Raw genomic sequence first — 21,180 nt, 5'->3', positions numbered from 1 at the left:
GTGTTGACTGTTGATTTTAAGCCCAATGTGTCTGTGGTTGTCATAGTTACAACAGATATTGAAGATGGGAGGTTCATTAAAGACATATCTAATGAGTATTTTCGACATTATAATTTACGAAAAAAAGACTAAACAATAGGGCATTTGTTGGGACATTTTCAGACGGAATTGGGCAAAAGTTGCCAGTTAACATGGTCACTCTTCAAACCGTAACACCAGAACTTCACTTTAGGTGATGTTTACTTATATTTGGTGGAGAATCCTTCGCCTTACAGTTCTATATGATCAAAGTCTCCAATATTACCAACAGCTTTGTGTATTTTCAATGTGACTGGGTCAGTAATGCCTGTTAGGGAAGTGAAAGACAAGAAATGAATGTTCAGTAATTGCCTGAGTGTGTCCCTGCTTGTGAAAGTAACCTTTAGGTATGTGTAAAAGTGTGATCCTCCTGTTGGGTTGATCTGAATTGACCATTTTTTCTTAAGAGCCTGAGGAAAACATTACAAGGCTGTTAAATGCTAACACTCTTTCAAATTAATTCATACTTTCAACTCTGGTCCGCGCGCCGCTAATAGCAAGCGGGCCAGGCAGGAGACAAATGAGCCTACAGTTTGCCCTGAGCGAGCCTCTCCTGTCTTCCTCATAAAAATTTGATGAATACCTCAGGCTGGAGGAAGAGAGGCAGGGTTACTTCAGCCATTTTATGTTCGTCTGTCGCCTCCTTTCCTGCATTGATCACAGGATCACCGCCAGCAAGCTGCTCAATACAGACTCCAGCAGTACGGAACATCTTTGAAAGACGGCGATGAAGGTAGCAGCTCCACATGACTCTCACCCTGAGCCATCAGTAAAGAGCTGCTGTATTGATCCTCTCCAGCCATTATAAGCCTTCTCCATTATCCGCGGGCTGCTGCACCTTAGCACAGAGGCTCCATCCTGAGACTGAGGGTGGAAATGCAGCAGGAGGGAGATCACACCACCCGCTAGGCCCATGGTCTAACGTGCCACCCTACTTGTTTTGGAAAGTCAGGTGAAGCACAGCACTGGGATTCCTTCGATTTTGAGCTCGATGTGAAGAGTGTGTTCTTTCAGTGTTGGATTTAGCTATGAGAGGGGGGGACGGTTTTTGATGCTTTTGGAGGATCCATATAGCAACAGTTTTATTAATGTTAGTGCAGTCTGTATTCTGAGTCGTCCAACAGAGTGTTATTCTGTTCTAAGTGCTGATTTGTACAGCACGAAACTGATCGACCCTGACGACCACCCCGACACATGGAGGGGATTTTTTTTTTTTTGCTGTCACTGTGAAGCACAGAAAGCCTTTTTTTTTTTTTTTGTCTTCCTAGAAAGTTGCTGTTGCTTGTCAGTGTCTGTCAGCTCCCCCACTGTGGGGGAACTAACACGCTGGGATGGAGGCACGACAGCATTTACATATATGTCCTTAATTTTCAAGTGGATAAAAACTGTGGAGGTTCATGTGTAAATTTAGCTACACTTTGATTGAGCTTGTTATCTTTTATCTTGACTAAAATAATCACTCTTCAGGTGCAGAATTAGACAAGATAATTAACTGAATCAGATTAAAAGTTCAGGAGAAAAGAAACCTTTAGAAACCTTTTTGTGTCAGCATAGGGACTGCTTCACTGACATAAGCTCCATTTACTTCTGCTCGAGGAGTTTGTTTACAGGGACAGTCTGTAGCTCTCAGAGTTTTTTGACCTGTGAATAGTCCCAGGGCTGCATCATCCGTTAAGAACCAACTGCAGCATCAATCTGCTGACGCATCCGGTCCTCCCCTGCGGTCTCATTTCACCTGCAGGCTGCTGTCACATAGTATATCTCTTAAATTTAAAATAAGATATACATTATTGTCCCGGAGGAAAATTTTGCTTTGGGCAAAAGTGCTACATACAGCTGCATTCACTTCATATTCCGAATATATCAAATATAAAAAAAGCTGTGTTCCTGCAATATATTAATATATATTCTATATATATTATTACATAATTAGTGAGATGACTGTAACTCACAGTGGAAAGAGACAGCTAGGAATCAGTCAACAAGGATTACCGGTAGTTATAGTGCTACGGCTTTATTGGTCTCTTATTATCAATAGCCATCAGGGGCTAACAAAGACTTTACGATTAACCTCAGTCTCTCTAATTTGCTAATGAATCCCAACACATTCACTCTGTCTGCTGGGACTTTAATCTGCGTGTTTCCTGTGCTCATAAGGTAATTCTGCACCTGCATTTCCACATTCAACATCTGCTTGAACATGCGAGCATTGATGGTGAATTTTCTGGGGTTAATTGCACAATTATGTTGCAGCAGAGGCAGCAATGCTTCCAACTCAAAACCAAAACAGCCTGAAAATGCACGAAAGACACAATCAGTGTTGGGAGCTCTTTTTTTTTTTTTTTTGATTGAACACTAATACACTGATTTATGCTTAACCCTTACCAGTGGTTACGGGTGATTCGTTCAAATAGAGGTCTTACCTTTTCATGTTGTTTGAGGGTATAAAAGAGGTAGGTAAAATACATCTAGATTCATGAACTTATATTTGCTATAACAGCTTTAACCCTGTTAAAACATAGTGATTCAACAGGTCTGTGCTATACGTAGGATGCATTTTTGATGTTTTTTTTAACTCTATTTTAAGAGACTAGTCTACTGCGTCAAAGTGACTCATAAAGGAGCAGGAACAGTGGGCTTCAGGGGCTCTTACAGTGTAACTTCAGAGATTATTGTCTTAAGTTTTGACTATGGATAGATAGATAGATGTACTTTATTGATCCCAAACTGGGAAATTTTGTTAAAAAAAAAACCCCAATCAACATTTGAAGGAAAAAAACTAATTTCTTCTAGCTACAGACCAGTGAAATGACTCCCCTACCCCCAAACATAAGAAATAAGGTGAAATGGTGGAAACAAATTGAGTATTCCTGTGGAGATAGATACGCTTCGAACCTGCATCAGTTACTTTGGATTTTTAACTTAAAATTAAGTAATTCAAGCAAAAACCTTCAATTTCTTAAGGGAATTACTCCTTTGTTTTTTCCTGATAAAAAGAATATTGAAGTAATAATTGTGTGGTTAAAAGCCGCAGTTCTGTCAGAAATATCCCCAAGGAAGATGACACACTAAGCTTCTGGTCCCATTACTGATTAAGTCCCCTGTGTATAGTTTGACTTATGCTAAATTATCCCTGACAGAAACAGTTTGGAGTTATGTTTAAGGCTGTGTCAGTGTTTTATAAGATGTTTTGGTTTTTGCTGAACTCCTGAGTTCATTCCTCAGCCTCATGCACTTCACGCTGAAGATGGATTTATATCAGATGCCGCAGCTCTCTGCTGTTTAACATTTCATGTGTTTATATATAGATTCTATATATGCACTTAGTTTAATCCAACCTATAGGGAGTTATGTAGTACACTGAATTGCACTTGGCTGGACTACGATCTTTCACTCTGTTCACTTATAATAAATCAGTGAAGATTCAGGGGAGCCAAACTTGACTGAAAAACGATGCTGTGGGAGTGAACTAGGTTACAGATTCCAGTGATATGTTGAAAGTTTTTGCCTTTACATTAATGCTTGGTGAAAATTCCAGATTAAGTCAGGATGAATAATGTATCTGTTGGCGTTCAGACCATAAACTGTAAATATTAGTGGACGAAGCCTGAGTGACGTCACCCATCTGCTACTGCATGGGGATTTGGAGTCCCATCGATGGCTGTTGCCATGCTAGAAATGCGGTCTCACCCTTACTTTCAGCCATCCTATCAATAGGCGAAGAGCTGGAGTGGGTTTTAAGCATCTTGACAAACCATTAGATTGCACCCAACTCTCAATCAGTTCAGCTACATGCCTTTATTGTGAATAACGCTTATCCTTCATCAAATCAAAATGGATGAGCATGTGACAATTACAGACATGAGCTACTCAGACCAATTTCTTTATTTGTACCAGACTGTTCTGCTGTAAAAACAGTATTTTTTTGGATGGGTTTGTATATAACTTCCGGGGCTCCTGGAGCCAGCCTCAAGCAGACACTCAAACTGCAGCATTTTGCACTTCCGCATTAACTTCATTTTTCAACACCAGAGCTTGCGGCTTGGTTCAGACACACAGACCGTACTGTAAACTTCGGAACATGTCAGGAGTTTTGTGCTTGTGTGAAAATAATTAAGTATTAACAAGGCACTTTAAGATGACCATTGGTCTATAAAACACAACAAAATATACTTTTTTAAAATACTATTAAGAAACAACGTAATGCATGGGACCAATATAGCATGCTACCCTTTAGTAATTTGTTAAATTTACTGACCTTCTTAAAACTGATATCATGGAATGCTTAAGGACACCTCTACAATTCATTGTTAATATGCTATGAGATGTATTAAGAGTAAACCATTGCTGTTGCTTGTCAAACATGACTCTGGCCTTGTCCAAATCCAGACTGATGCAAATTAGTCACAATAAAATAGCATGAGCAGATAAATCCCAGATGCAGTTAAACTCTTTTGAACCACAGCAAAACAACATTTCATAGATATAATTGATTTTGATATCCGTCAATGTTGGACAAATAAGATCTTTATCTGCTGTGTGTCCCTATTGATCAGGCATTGACAGCACATGCCTCAAATCATCCGCACTCAGATCTTGTTCTGTCCTGGTGACACAGATGGTGCAAAATGTGTAGGACATGTTACCAGCTGTTGCTCAAGAAGACTGTTTTTGCTACATTTTCAAATGTGGACATTTTTTTTAATTTAGTAATGTAAAATTGTGTTATATCTTATTATAAAAACACAATCTTTATCTTTCACACCATCCTGGGAACAGTAATCACTTTATTTTCACACGTTGTAGTATCACTTCACACAGTCGTGTTGTGTGTGGTTATATATATTAGAGAAGATATTGTTCTGAGATACATGTTTGTTGCGTAAGGCTTGGCATTGTACTTGCTTACATAAGACAGCCAACTTAAATAAGAGTTGCTCTGATCTTCTTTTTCTGTTTTTGCTGAGTATACTCATGAGTCAGTGGACAGTACAACTAAATGTTTGCATCTAATCTTAAATAATTATTGCTCATCCATCTCTTCATCCACTCTCAGAAAGCCACTCTTAGAAATATTTCCTCCACCCAATAATTCCATAGCAGGCTCTTGAGAGGAAAGTGGCCTTTGCCGAACAGTCAGATAACAGAATATAAATGCAGCTCAGTCACACCTTCCTGCTCAGTGCATGTCAATATTGATCAAAAGATATTGATCCATTTCCACTACTGAGCATGAATATTAAAGGGGTGAACATTTCTCTATGTATTATATCTATATTTTAGGAACTTAAACATGTTTTTCGCTGTGTAACAATAATATACAATACACATAGAGGATTCCTATAAAATAGTCTCTAAATGTTGAAATATGCATGAAAATGGCTTTTCTGATATCTCATCAATTATTCAACAGACACCTTTAGTTTAGAAATGTTAATTAACAGGGAAATTACTGCAACCATTTTCAGGAAGTAATAATTTTTTAACCAAAAGCCATAGTACTTCGGTGTTCCTGCATGTCTGATGTGATGATATAGGGGCTGTCTCTGTATTACCTTATTTCAGAAACAGAATATCTTTAATACTTGTATGGTTGGTCTAAAAAAGACATCTGAAGATATAACATTGTTCCATGAGAATGTATAACTGTTTTTATTTACTACTTTCTGATGCACTCAACAAAACAATCACAAAACAATGAGTTCAATCAAAATAGTATGAAAATAATAATTTAAGGATTATATGTTTTCTTGATGTGTCCAAAGCCTTTGATAGGATAAATCATGTTTAATTATTTATGAAATTACATAACAGAGGGGTCCCCCCTTATTTGCTAAGAGTATTGTATTGCTGGCATTTGCATCAATCCATATGCGCCCGATGGGGCAGGAGTATATCGGCACCCTTTTCAGTGACCAATGGGGTCCGACAAGGTGGAATTCTGTCACCACTTCTTTTTAATCTATACATGGACGATCTCTCTGAACTGCTTAAAGCTTGTAAGACTGGATGTATGGTGGGAGATAGAATTGTTAACCATTTGATGTATGCTGATGATTTAGTAATCTTGTCACCTTATAGTGCTGGCCTACAGCAACTTCTAAGAATCTGCTCGAGTTATGGGATGCAGTGGGAAGCTACCAAGATGGACGAGTGCAAGTCAGATATTTGTTTTTAATAATTTGACCACATTTCATGCTCTGCTGAGAAATGTTATGTTCAAATTTATGTGTCAATTAAATAACTCAGAAAATGTCATTATGTCACTGACTCAGCCCAGACTTAGTGACACAGGTATTCCTCGTGTTTCTGGAAATACTAGTGTGAATGTCTCTTTGTATTTTAATCACATGTAGTGATGATATCCCTTTGTTAATGTCCTGTATTTATATATCTGTGCTTTTTTATAACGATATCGACCTATGGGTCTGAAATTAAGAAAGTAAAGTAATGGGTTATAGCCATAATTGTTAAAGTTAACACATGCAGGAAGTATAACTTTTACGGACAATAAATTGATTATTTACTGCAGTGAGAGTCCTTGATGTTATGTATTTGTTACCTGACACAAAAGCAAACAAATTGTAAAAGCTTGATTAAGTCCAACACAAATTAGAAAAAAACAAGGGCCTAAAGATTGATCCCTGTGGAACTCCAAAAAGAAAAAATAATGGTTCCATAGTATCCCTTCATAAGCAAAAAAATGTTTTCATCTTTCCATAAGATGTTACATTTTATTTGAAAAAAAAAAAGTTTATCAGTGTCATTTTTCACATGTTGTAACAAGAGGACTTTAACTACTCAACAGTCAATTTTGCAAACAACACAAGAATGGGAAAGGGTCTGAAGGTTAGAGATGCTCTATTATACAAAGGGGTATCACTAAATGATTTTTTTGACCATATTTACGTTTTTTTGCTCTTGATAACCATGTGACTTGGACAACATTTGTCATTCATTCATATTTTTTTTATCTCTTCACAAAACAAAAACTCCTGCTTAGTTTCTGAGTTTTGGCTTTATTTTTCCACTGTCAAAATGTGAGAAATTTTCATTGTTAGATAGTTTTTAAGCATTTAGCCCATGTCCATCTGGCAGCTTTTCAGAACTCACTTATCACTTTCTCCCTCTTCAATTGATTTCTTTTTCTGTGCTGTTAAAAGTGAGTCATTATTTTTAATCACTTTGTCAATTGAGCAACAGAGATAAGTGGCTTGCCTGGCCGTGCTGTAGCAGGGCGGTCACAACTGCCTCCACTTTACACTTTGAAGTGGTCATGGTTGTTAAAGTAGTATCCTGTTACTTGGCTTCCACACACGCTTCTTTACTCATTCTTTACTCAGTCATCAAGAGCAGGGACTCTATTTTTTTTACCTGATTCATGGCACCTTTGCTCCTATACCGACCTTGTCTTGTCTCTTTGACAGACTGTGATCCAGTCAGGATTGTGTTCTATCTGTCAGCAACAACTCTGTGCGGCTGTCAATTCCCAGGAGGGATGCTGTTGTCATAGTGACAAAGAAAAAATGATTGCACACTGTACTGTGTACCTTGTGTGTTAACATACCCATATGTTCTTATGTCAAGGTCTTATTTTGCAGGGTTTCTTGCATGTTCCTCCCTGCATACTGCTCACCTCTAGAGCAGCTATAAATACATAAGAGCTCTATGGAAAGATCACAGCGGATGCTATTGTGTGTATTAAAGTTTTATAGTGTTAGTCAAAAAATATCTAAATTTTTGTTTCCTTTATTATAGTTGAGTATCTGCATGACTCAGGGTTGACAAAATTGTAGATACTACATTAGAATTATACAAACTGTTATTTTAATAATATGTAGAATCAAAGTTTTAAAACATACGGAACTATAGTCATATTTTTAACCAAAAGCCGCTATGAGTTAAAGAGATGCACTGTCAAAAATGTCCCTTTGAGCATGTGCAGGAGTTTGTCTGCACTTTTTAGTAATCACAGCTCGACTAAAATGTTCACCTATCTTGTTGAAACGTATGTGTAATAACATAATTTTATAAGTGATGTGAAAAAAAGGCAATTATATAAGTTTTAAAAGCTGGAACCTGATGGGTCGGGAAGAAAGATATCTGCCACTTTCTATTGGCTGTTGATCTACTAATTGATTACGCTAGTCCTGTGGCTCATCATCTGGTGCTAAAATATCAAGTTCTAAAAAATGATTCCAACACAAAACTTAACTTAAAACCAAAAAAGATATTTTTCCATCTCACAACAGGCCTCTGCTTCCTAGTAATGTTGCACAACAGTGATGACATGGATGCTATTTTTTTATATAAATATCTGTAAACGTTGCGTTTAATCTTAGGTTACATTAACTGATAAACATGTCTTTTTTTGTGTGTGTGTTTCAGGGTCAACCGGTTGGTCAGTGTGACTTTAATATCAGACTGTTATGTATAGAAAAAGAGATAATTTCTCCCCGGATGGAAAAGATGAAGACGGGACAGATTGACAAAACCAAGGAGCCCTTCAGCGTCCGAAATAAACCATTCTTTGACATTCATGCGTCACGCAAGGTAAGCGAACAAAGATACCATTCATACTTTCCAGCCTATTACTTCATCCCATTTGTTTGGGTGACCTAGTGTCAAAAAAAATCTGCTTCTAGCACAATTGTGCAAATCAGGATGACCTAAAATTCTTAAATAGTGTTTGTACAAATGAAACTTGTGATTAGGTAATGCCCCAGTTACCTTCCTTGAAGTTGTTTTACAGGGCAACAGCTGCTCACGCGGTCTTTAAGGCAAAACTGCGAGGAGAAAGAGGAATTGAAGTAAATAATACATTAATGTCTTCTGAAATGCACAACAGGCTCCCTCTGGTCAGTCCTCTGAGTGGAAAGTCTGAGAGTGGCTGGTGTCGGGGCCTGAACCCACTGGGACAGATCAGTCTCAGCCTCACAACTTGGGCTGCGTTCACACTTCAAACCTTAATGGTCAACTCTGAAAAAATCACATCTGAGTCACATAGGAGGTAGAAATTCAGATTCAGGTCCCTTTTGGCTGCTGTGTGAACGTAGCCATAGTGTGAGGTGGAAGGAAAAAACAGAGCGTCCTCATGCTTTGACCTCATCCCAAGACGTTGTTCCGAAAATCCTGGTCTTCATTAAGGAGCCAGTCCTGTGGGTCAGGAGTGCACCAGATTTTAATTCTTTCAAAGATACTTCAAGGTTTTTCAATCAGTTCTCTAAAGCGCCTTCTCATTCCTGAACTCTTGACATTTTCTAGATAATGTCAGGACAATCAGGTCGTGATATTTTCAGGAACTTGCCTCTCACAGATGCACCTCACTGCAGGGTGTAATCTTTCCCTGGTTTGATTTGGGTGAGGGGAATGGGCTAGGAACCTTGTGCAGAAGGAAGAATTACCCAGAAGGAGTGCTGGGTAATTGTGACTGTCTCTGCATTAACATCACTATAACATATATAAGGATGACAAGATCAACACAACAGTGGAAAATGATATTATGACGACTCAGAAAAGCAATACATATTATAAAGCAGCCAAAATTCTGCTCAGTGTGATTGACATCATCACCCCGGCCACTCGCTCAAGGTGGATTGATCCAGATTATGTCCTGTTGTGCTGAACCTGACTTCACATGGACATTTTATTGGGAGGCTCAAAGGAAAAAGTTGTCACAAAGTTGGAGGAACATATTTGGCCATTTGCATTCGCACAAGCAACCCTCCTGGACAATGTCAGGAAATGTTAAGGAGTGCAGTGCGTGTGTGAAGGAGAGTTGTAAAGCTAATGACCATGTCCTGAAAGATTCTGGGTGAATGTGCCCTGTGCTTGTATAGCTGAAGTGAGAGCTGTTTCAGAATTTTGCTCAAACTTGATGGACTTAAGTCTCTTTCAAATTTTAGCCGTCACACTTCATGCTCCTGAACTTTTTTGTTTTGTTTTTTTCATCGGAACCTTTGGACAGTGCATTAACTCTCTCTTTGCTGATATTGTCCTTAGAAAATTGTTTTTAAAAAATCTCAGCGTGCTTTCTTTTAACAGTCAAACATATCCTTCACTGTGAATCCTTGCTGTGGAAAATGTGAATAAGGCTGTGCTGTTAGTCACTTCCTCTCGTCACTCCCTCTTAAACCAGCAGTTTGAGACATGCAAAATGACTGTATAAAAACAGCCAATCTTTATGCTGACAGTCTTGGGGTTTTATTAAGCTTGTATGTAGTAATCAGTAATAATTTCATTCTATTTTATAACAAGAAAAAAACTCCCTGCTGGAGCTTTAATCTGACCTTCATATCGCCCCTTTTTAACCACAGGAACCAACCCAGAAAACCAGGAAGTTCTGAGTAACTCTGGTACTTCACTTCTGTTTTTTTAGGAGGGACCGGGGTCTAAATGCTGTCAAAGAAGCAAAACAGTGTTTCTTTAGAGGCATTATTGAACTGTGTTAAGTTTTGTGAAGCAGATGAAACCTCTGGTAGCCCAGAATCGATCTTGGTTCTGTTTGCTTCCTCGGGTGTCATTGATCGGTCAAACACGTGCCTTTAGCCTCATCCATGAAGCTCTGCTGCTGGTGTTAAGTTTCAAGCTATCAGCGTATCTGTCTGAAGTCAAATTTCAGTATTTGTAGGTTTATGGGAAATTATGTCAGTGGAGAATCAGAGCATTTCTCTGCTTAGATGATTTCGTAGATTTTGAGTATTTTCTGGCACTGCTTTGACGTCTTCTCCCTAATACCAAGAATAAGTGATGTTAATGCAGACACTTTTTCTTAAATACTTTGGCTCGGATTATCTTGTTTTGCATTTTTCTTTGTAGTTGTCACTTAATAAATAAAAAAATCACGCCTCAGGTTGGAGTTTTGTGCTGTTCCCAGGCCGAGGACAGCAAAGCTTTTATCCTCCAAACAGCTTTTAAGTCCCCCTCAAAGGTCTGCGCACTCGTGCCCTTAATATCACGTCTGTGGGAGGTCAGAGCAAGATTAAATTGATGTTTTTCTCAGGCAGAGATCAGTCGAAAATCTTGGCACTGCACACTCAGAGATGATCAAAGTAGAGGGTAGAGTTTTAGACTTTTCGTCGTGTGTTGTGGTCACCTTCTCCTCTTCAGGAACAAAATACCTGAGTGTTTCTATCCTGTTTTTAAATTCTTCACATGAGTAGTTTAGTTACCTCTGCTCTCAACCTGCCCTGTCTGCTCCTCTGAGGATCTCTATGAAGGATCACATCCATTCTTCGTTGATGAAGATACTCCAGAAATGAAGTCACCAGTTCCGTCTGGTTTCTGACTGCTCTATTGTGTTGTGCAGAAGCCATCTGCTCCCCATACAGTCCAATCTCTGTTATACGGGACATTCAAAGAGGGGAAACTGGATTCTGTCGCATTAATTCAAAGCTGCACAACCCTCCACTTCATTACATATCAACCCAAAATTCCTTTTTGGGGTATTTTCAGTCACAGGCTAGAGTTGTATGATGGCTTTTGTCTGGTGCTGCTAGGCTGCTGTTTTTCGTCTTCTGAGTTCATGCCGCCATTTCCCACCGCTCGGGAGCATTTATTCTCTTGGCTTTCTCCACTTGTCCAATTATCTAACAAAGACTCCTTATGTATTACAAGTGGTGGTACATTGGGACAACAAGATAATGTATTCAGGGAATTTCCCTTTTTATGTAGGCTGAACAGACTTTTTTCTGACAAAATCTCCTTTGAGTAGAAAATAAGTCTGATTGGATCGGCCCGTTATAACACAGCTGCTGGTGCCTGTTGGACAGTCAGCTTTATGCAACATGTTTAAGTTTGTATCTAGATGGCATATTACATGATTTATCTTGAAGATTCTGTTCTTGACCGTTGTTTGCTGGATTTAAAAAATAATGCATCTTAATCTAACTCGATCAATCAATCTTTATTTGTATAGCGCCAATTCATAATGAATGTTATCTGAAGACACTTTACAAAAAGCCGGTATAAGACCATACCTATTGTTATGTTACAGTACCCAATGTCAATCCATCATGAGCAACATTTAGCAAAGTTACAGTGGCAAGACAAAAACTTCCTTTTAAAGAGGCAGACATCTTTGGCAAAACCAGACTCATGATGAACATCCGTCTGCCGAAAGATAGAGGGAGATAACTTAACTCTCTTAGAGAACACTCGTTATCTGCTAAATTTAAAAAAAACCTAAAAGAATAAAACTTATAAAGCAAAAATTGATTATTTGAATTTAATGTATGCATTTGCAATTTCCTGTAACAAGTGTACAAAACTCATCCAACTCTTAGACAAGTATTTTGTCTTGGAAATAAAAGTTCAGATATTTATAACAGTCTTTCCCATAGCCAGGAATGACTTCATAATTAAAGATGCCAAAAGTCTCACCCCTAGCTCCTAAGACATGAATAATAGCTTTTTACATAATATTCAGAGCTGATAAACTTAATGTGAGCTGGTTTAAGACAAGTTCAACTATGGTTGTCAAGATACCAGATTTTAAAACTTCAATACAACTCTTGAAAAAAAGATCAATACCTGTTTCAATACCAATGCAACAACAATTAAAAGTCCTAGGCACTCAATATTGTGTCGTTTTTTGTTTTCAAGACCTTTGCAGAGGTCGACCCTGTTGGTATGACATATTTAGTTCAGACAGTAATTCAATGTGACCTCTGATGTATCAAGTCACAATTAATTCAGGTTAATAATCACAAGACTAAGAGAAATAACAAAGTGTTAATTTGTTTAAGCCATATGTAATATCTTTCCTCATTTATTACATCTCTAAAAGAATCAGATCTATCTGGTATCTCATGTCAACCTCAGGCCATCAGCAGCCTCCCCCCCCACAGTCCAGATAGAGATGAACTCTGGAGAGAAAGACTTCAGGTGAATAAATTATATCCTACCAGAGAGGAGATCTTATCTTCAAAAAAAGAACCTTCACGCATTGAGATTGAGTTTGAACGGAGACCTGAAAAGTTGTTATCTGGATACTTTTGTGAGATTGCATTTTCTCAAACCTAATCAGGCCGAGACAGGTAAGATAAAGGCTCAGTGTATGTTCTGAATACAAAATGAGAAGGAATGACGCCTTGGGAATGTGGATTGCAATGTCAAATAGTTTAAGATTGTGTGCAATCACGGTCCCTGATGTGCGTCAAAGCATCAATTTTTTTTTGATGGGTTTTGCACTGAGAGAGTTTCATTTCCAAAGTCTATTTCCTTCAAAGTGATGAAACTTGTTTTGATGGCTGTCTATGCTGCCACTGTGAAAGATGAGGGAGTGATACAACAATATAATGTATTTTTTTGTCTTGTTCGATGTAAATCTGCCTGAATCATTCTGATTGGGTTGTGAAACTTTGATAATACTTCAGTGAGGTCCTTTTTTTCTGCAGTATGTGTACTGTTCTGAATGGAATGAAACTGTCTTGAGTTGTTTGTATTTCACATTGGTTTATTTATTTGTCCTGTTAATGAGGTATGTTTCTGTTCGGCTTCATTTATCAATTGATTGATTTTCAAATATATATTTTTTTCTTATTTAGAAGGCACTTGATGTCCCTTTTTGTTATTCATTTTCATTAAGTGTAGGCCTCCTAAACTTGTTCCATTCTAGGGACACCTAAAGTAATCTAATCTCATTAATTCCCATGCAAGGTTAGGGTCAAAGCTTATCCAAACAAATTCCCTTCATCAAAATCCCAGCCCTTCCTGTCATTAATAAATGGTGTGTTGACTGTCACATGTCAAAGTCTTTTTGGCACTTAGATGTATAAAGTATTGGCAGTCTTGTGGATCAGCAATAACCAAGAAATAAAAAACAATGGTATCCTTCTTTTTAACCAGTATCCCTCCTCTTCACAGCCGGATGTGCTCTTACTATGCTGAAGATTGTAGACCAGATGTCACGGAAATGGATGCACTTAGAAATAATAATAATAAATAATAGTTTGAATAGTTTGACTGCAGAGACGATGAAAATCTCAGAGCACGCACTGCAGACCATGCTGTCGCTCTGTAATCACATTTATTAAAGAGAGGCATAAGTGTTGATCCCAGACAGTGTACTGAGTAACAGCAGCCAATCACATCACTGTGATGATGAGACTCTTCTTTCCTGACTCGCCCTCCTCTCCTATGGGCTCAGCCGTCATTAATATTTCTATAGATGTCCTCTTCTTGTTACACCAGGATCCTGTCTCATGTCCTGTCAGAGCTGGTTTGAAGTGGCCAGGTGAGATACAAAAAAAGAAGTAACTGCTCCTTCCCAGCATGTCTTGTTAGCTTATTGATGTCAGTCTGCAGGCACCCTCTGTCAGCTGTTGAGTCCCCTGCTGTGAGAGATTGAAAAAAACCAAAACCCTGGTTCTCAAGACTGCGAGTCAGGGGCTAGTATTGTATTGAATTAAAGCCGTCTCTTGTTTTTTTTTCTCCACACTCACAGTACTGCGAATCAGTTTTTGTACAACGAAAGTCACATCTGCCGTATTGACCCGTGTACCTGCAGTGTCTAATTTGTTCTAATTAACAGCAGAAATGTGGGAACCCTTGCACGGTGGATATCTCACAGCCGCTCCTACTAACTTACTGAAATACTCTGCAATAAAACAGTCATCAGCTGCCACCTCTGGCCTCGGTAATACACCAATCCTCCCTGGTTCGTTTCAAGAACAAACTGCACTCAATCAACTGCATCCTCTCTCTCTCTCGCTCTCTCTCTCTCTCTCGCTCGCTCTCTCTCTCTCTCTCTCTCTCTCTCTCTCTCTCTCTCTCTCTCTCTCTCTCTCTCTGCTGCTGCACCCACTCGCAAAGGGAGACATGTTGACTGTTGTATAAGGCCTTATGCTGCTTGGATGAACACACACTGTAGACTCGATGACTAATGTTTGTTGTTTTTCTTTTTTCTTTTTTTTTTTTTCTTTTTTTTTTACTTCTGGTGTTTTGAAATGTTTTTGTTTTCTTCAAAGCCTCCGACACATTATGTAACATCTGATGATGCACGTCTTTACAGTCCAGGTCGTATTCGTCATAGAGAGAGAGAGAGCGAGAGAGAGAGAGAGAGAGAGAGAGAGAGAGCAGGTGAATATGTTTCAGGATCTTTATGTAGTGGCTCATCAGAAAAGGAACAAACATCCCCGAGGTCAGGTCAACAGGTGTGTTTAGATGTTCTTTGGGCTGTTTACTTCACTCTGCGTTTCACCACCTACTCCTCTTTAAGTCGGCTTTGACCCACAGGGATATCATGACATCCCTGCCCTTCATCCCTCTCAACAATGAGCCTGAGATAAGCACAGCTTCTGCCATAACAGTGGAAATACACATCAGTTAGATCCAGAATGCTTGTTTGGTTGTTGTCATCTCCCCCCCCCCCCCTTGTGCATAATTGAAAGTAAACTTCTCTGTTTTGAATTTTTATTTTGTATTAGTAAATCTGAACTATTAAATCGTAAAAAACCGTGGATGACAGATCTGTTGATATTGTTTAAGCTAATTGAGCATTTCCTATGGCAACATTGTGCTGACTGAAGCATTACTGAGAAGAACAACATGAACTTCTATGACATCAAAGCTGGTTGCAGCCTTCGTTGCGACAACAAACTGAAACAATGTGCTAATTGAACCCGGTCATACTTTCTCAACACAGCGTTGTTTGTTTTCATTAGCTAGCTTTATTTCTGTATTACATAAATGTATACCCATAAGTAAGCTATTTCTGTCTTTTTCTTTATTGCTAATATTCCTGATAATAACATAATATAATTTAAAAAAATATTGTCAGGCTGGTAGATGACATCCCTACTACATTAAGGAAGCAAATTATTGACTTTAAACCAATCGATCCCTCTTTCCTGTCCGACATGGAGATGACCCCACGATCCTCCAGCTGATTACAGAGACGCTCTCAGCTCAGACGTCTCTTATACAGCAGCACTGAAGAGCTGCCCCTGGTTCTTGTTGCCTCTTCACACTGACTGTGTCTCTGCAGTCGCTGTGAGTGTGACTGAGCGTGTGGGCTGTGCTCACCATTGCTGTGTGTTAGTCTTTGAATGATCTTATCTATCCCGCAGACAGGCCAGTGATGTTCCTTAACGTCATGGGTAATTCTTCAGTACAGCCCCCTGCACTAGCTGTAAATAAATAAAGAAAAAGGTGCTTATTTCCTTTATTAACACCATCTTTGATTGCTAGTATTTTTACTTATCTGTTCGAAGAAGAAATTGATCTATGCATAGAAAATTGTGACTGTCATTGTGGCGTGAAAACCTCCGCTCTAACCTATTTCACCAAATGCGTAACTTTATTGGTACCCATAGGAAGATTTGGTTGTCAGTGAGTGACAATAATGGTCAATACTAAAGAGACAAGCCCTTAGTAAAAACAAGATAAAGTAACCCATCGTAAGAATAAGACAAATAAAAACAAGATAAAAAATAAGACTATACCCTCAATCAAGTAATGTAAAATCAAGCTAAGAATACAAATTCACCACTGATCAATAAAACATGGTGAATATAAAACAAGGTACAATTAACAATAATCCACCAATTTAAAATGCTATGACTTGACTCATTCTATAGACACGTCCTTTTCCTTTAAACTTATTTAACACCTTACTCATGATGAGTGGAAGGTCTCATATCGACGCTGTCCTGTGTTGTAGCTTTGTTTATGCAGACTTCTCTGTTCCTTCTTGATATTCTTTGGGAATTCTCATTGGTTTGTTTTGATTAGTCAGCGGTTGGCTTTCTGAAATAAAAATGAACAAGTAGATCAATCAAATCTCAGTAGGTCCATTCAGCACAAGTTCAATTTAATACATGCTTGTGACAAAATGACACAGAAATGAAAAATCCTCAAACTGATCTTGAATTAACAAACTAAGTATCTGACATGTTAGCCTCTGCTTTCTCTTTGTCTCAGCTCAAATTGTATATTTTCATTGGAATATTTTTCTAATTTCATCGCAGGTAAGTCAATGTTAGCTGCGTTCAAAGACAACCTCCAGTTTGCCACAGCTTATTTCATACACCACAATGGAATTTCATGCTGTGTTCTGGTATTTCTCATTATTCTTGCCTAATTCCATCATTTATTGGTTTATTCCTCAAAGTGTTAATAACCCTTCCTATCTTCTCCCTGTCACTTTAAGTGAATGTGTAAAATGTAATCATGATTTTAATAAAAGGACCAGTATCCATCACGAGTTGAGCTGTTTAACTCTTCCAGACTGGGTAACCTTGTTTGACTCCAGGCAGGCCGGCGGTTTGGCAGCCCTGCCCGCACACTCTGATGTGTGCTTGTCGTTTAATAGGCGATTGCACACTGGCTTCAGAAGCACATTCACATTAGACTTGAAAGGGGCCTCCAGCATCAGCCCTGTGGTCTGACTGGAATATCAATCCATCCTCTCCTCCTTTGATTCTGCTCTTGAAAACTACACCTCCTCAGAGTGATGACGATGAGCAGACAGCAGGAAGAACACAGAGGGGTTCAGAGAGGGAAAGTTGATAATACATGAGGACAGGTGTGCTGAGAAAGTATCATGCTGTAATTTTTAAATATGAGCTAGTGGCATTTCTCTGCATAACAACTGATGTAGAAATAATTTGCCTATAAATGACCAGTTGTTGACTGCCCTCCCTAAGTTTGAACCCTTATAGGTTAAGTCGTTTAAGCATAGAATGTTTAAAATACAGATGTAGTCTTATTGTCTTAACCCCTACATTTCTGTGGAGGCATTTGGAAGATACAGAAATGCATTTAAATAGCCTTTAAAGGTACAGATAAAACACAGAGCACAAAATCCCTTGAAGCAGTTGCCTGAAGGTCTTGATGTTTAATGTTCACACGTGTGTCAGTGTTTCACTCTGAGTTAGGCTTCACAGTTGAGTGAGCCTTCAGGTATATGGAAACCAATTTTTCCCCAAAATATAGACTAATTGAAATTCACCACGAGCTTCAGAAAATAATATGATCAGACCAAGATTACACTCAAGTGCTTTATTGATTTACTATATTTTCTTCACAAATAGTTGGTGTTCAGTCATTTTTAATACCTCATATTTTTCAGAGAAGTTCAGAAAAGTGGCTAACGCTGAAACATGTTCAATAAGATGATTTGAAAGATATTAAACTAAAAACAATGATTGACCAGTGCTGAATAACTAAAATTCATTTTACAAGCAATAATGCCAGATATTCTTGGGGTCTGTCTCCTCAGATTTGGAAATTGGCGGATTGATTCTGTTCTTAATTGTTATGAACTAAATGCATTTTGGTTTTGGGCTGACATTTGATGTTGTGATCCAAGAAACAACTTTGACCATTTTACTTTTTTAGGGAGGGCGTTTGAGGCAAAATGAGTATTAACAAAAAATCAACGTTAGATCTCTCGGTAACAAAACTGGTTTGCCACTTTTCCTTTTCACTTTATCTTTTGCATGGAAATACTTTTGTGTGAGTGATAAATCACAAGTGGCTTAAAGCAGTACTATGAATCTTGTCTGATTTATTTGATCTTTTTTATTCTATTATCTTCGATTGATTATTGAGGGAAATCTCCAAGGGACAACTCCAATGGATGGTAGGAGATTTTTCTGTCTGATTTGGTAATAGAAGTACACCTTTACTAGCAGAGACAGACTGCATAATGATGAGAATAATAACATACTGGATGTCATTACAGTACATTGCTGTCTGGCTCACTCCAAGCCAGATATCATTCATCATTGTGTCTTTTTGTGAAATGAGCATAAATGTGAAACATCAGGGAAGAAAATGGACTGAATTCCATCACCCTGACAGTCAATCTCTCCAGGGGAACGACATCTCTGACACGTTAGCGGCTGATTCTTCTCCCTGAGCACTTCCGTTGTCCCATCTCTGCCCTAGAGTCTGCAATGAAAGCTTGATCTCTTAATGGGAGCTGTGCTGTTCACCTCCGCCCACACATCCCCAACTCTGCGTTTCCCTTTCTAAAAGAGGTTTACCATGAAAGCAGGGTCTCTGCCCCCTCTCTGCATTATCGCTCCAAGGAACTTCCTCACTGTAGGAGGATGTGTGAGTGGAAGTCTTCTCTTCTGAACGTCTCTCCATCCAAGGTTCAGTGTGCTCGACGAAGGTGGTGGGTGGGTGTGCTAAGATGGCAAGAGAACTGAAATGGAACTCCCAGATCTTTCCGCCCACGTACCATTCCCTCATAAAGGCACCGGTTCTTTTTAGTCTGGCTATCTGCCTTCTCCATGTCAGCACGATTGTCAAGCTTTGTGTGATCTGCTGTGACTCATTCATCGTTTCAGGAGAGAACTGAACACTTTGCTTTCTTCGCAGATCGTGCAGAGACCGAACTGTTTTCTGGTGCTTTAGATAAATAAATGCGGCGCTCCTCTAATGGCTGTTGAACGTACTTACTGCTCTGAAACACATCCTTTTGAGAAATAGTGATGTGTGGCATCAAAGACATTTTTGGAAATGGAAAATCATCCAGTGGTTTAAATATAAATGACACAGGGAAAGCAAATGGTCTGCAGCTGAAGCACTGGGCTCTGTAAGAGTTTTACTAAATCCATTATAGATTCTATTTGTTTAGAAAAGCCAAAGCGAAATCTGTCTTTCTACCAACCTGTTTTATTAGCAATCACAATTTATGCAAAGAAAAACTTGAGTGGGAAGGCTGTAATTTTGCAAAACAATTACAATAGAATAACTCATGACATATGTTGTTATAGAGTTGACGCTATACAAAATAAATTGAATTGAAATTGAATTGAATATGTTAAATATGTGAATTCCTTGTCACTCAAGCTTTACAATGAGAACAAATATTGGAACACAATACATTGGTTTGTGTAGACGGCTGAGACTGTAAAGTTCTTCAAATTGACACATGAAACAAATACATACATACGCTGATCATCCATGACAATATAACCACCTGCCTAGTGTTATGTAGAACCCCTGTTGCACTCTACAACAGCACTGATCCCTAAAGGCATGGTGTATTCTGACACCTCTCTTTTAAAACCAGCATTGACTTTTAATCAGTTTGAGCTCCAATAGCTCTTCTGTTGAATTGGACCCCACAGGCATTAGTTCCTCAAGTGCATCAATGAGCCTTACATACAACAAAACTTCAATGCTTTAATAGTGCATGAATTCACTAGGGTTTGGCCAATTGACGACGTCGCTATCCAGCGCCAGTCATTGACCATCACAACGTCAAGACTCATGTTTTATTTCCAAAAAAACTCCACTAGTACCTTTAGCCCTGCTTGATATACAGTTACAACTTACAAGAAGAACTTCTGTGGGTGCCAATATGTCTAAAGGCCCTGACACATCAAGGAGAACTTCGGCCAGCTGTCCTTGCTGTACAGTCGGTGAGCGGTTGTCGCCCTAGTTTTTGCGATGTGTCTGATTCCGTCGGCCTGTTTTGGCCGATCTGACATGTTGAATCGGCTTTGGTGAGAGGGATCTCTCTGATTGGCTGTTCGGAGGTTTCATTTATCTCATGCTCTCGACACGGGTTCGGGAAAGCCCCTTGAGCCTGCCGCTCTTTCACCCATTAGTGCGGTTTCTCCTTATTTGTCGCCTCCGCCTCTTCTTTTGTTTTTCCACAAAGACCAAGGAATTTTCAACTTTTTTCAACTTTTTATCAGACATTATTCTCTGTTAGTAGGCTATCTATAATACGAGTGGTGCACGACAGTGGTGTGAAAATGGTCTTCTCGTTTCATAACGAGTTAGCTCCGCCCCTCGCGCATGCGCAGCACGTACGTGGTGGTTGGCCGTCGGCTGTAGTCTTTGTGGTGTGTTCTAGTGCGACTTTTTGGCCAAGACGTGAGGCGACGCCTCGGGCAGCCTTCGTCGCCACGAGTTCTATGCCGCCTGCTTGGTGTGTCAGGGCCTTTAGGCAATGGAAGTGAGTTATATTCTTTCTGAAAGAATTTGGGAATAATTGCTCAGAGCAAAATTGCATTGAATTACAAAAGCCAGTGGTAGCTATCCAGACTTGATGTCAGATTCTTGTCTCTGTAGATTTCACCTGATCATTTTAAACCTGATCTCTTGACATTAGCATCTTTTGATGTGTGGCTCTTT

The 21,180-nt window shown here is 39.0% G+C and overlaps 1 protein-coding gene across 1 annotated transcript in view; it reads left to right on the top strand.

Moving 5' to 3' along the window:
* rngtt (RNA guanylyltransferase and 5'-phosphatase) overlaps positions 1–21,180 on the top strand; it is an 81,866-nt gene that overhangs the window by 27,098 nt on the left and 33,588 nt on the right. Inside the window, exon 11 of the mRNA XM_065963821.1 lies at positions 8,467–8,631. Within this exon, the coding sequence (XP_065819893.1) occupies positions 8,467–8,631 (165 nt within the window). The remainder of the gene's footprint in view (positions 1–8,466; positions 8,632–21,180) is intronic.

The sequence above is a fragment of the Labrus bergylta genome, chromosome 15, assembly GCF_963930695.1.
Source record: "Labrus bergylta chromosome 15, fLabBer1.1, whole genome shotgun sequence".
In the NCBI taxonomy this organism is placed as follows: Eukaryota; Metazoa; Chordata; class Actinopteri; order Labriformes; family Labridae; genus Labrus; species Labrus bergylta.
Note: the sequence above shows the minus strand (reverse complement) of the source record. Positions and strands in the feature narration are given on the sequence as shown.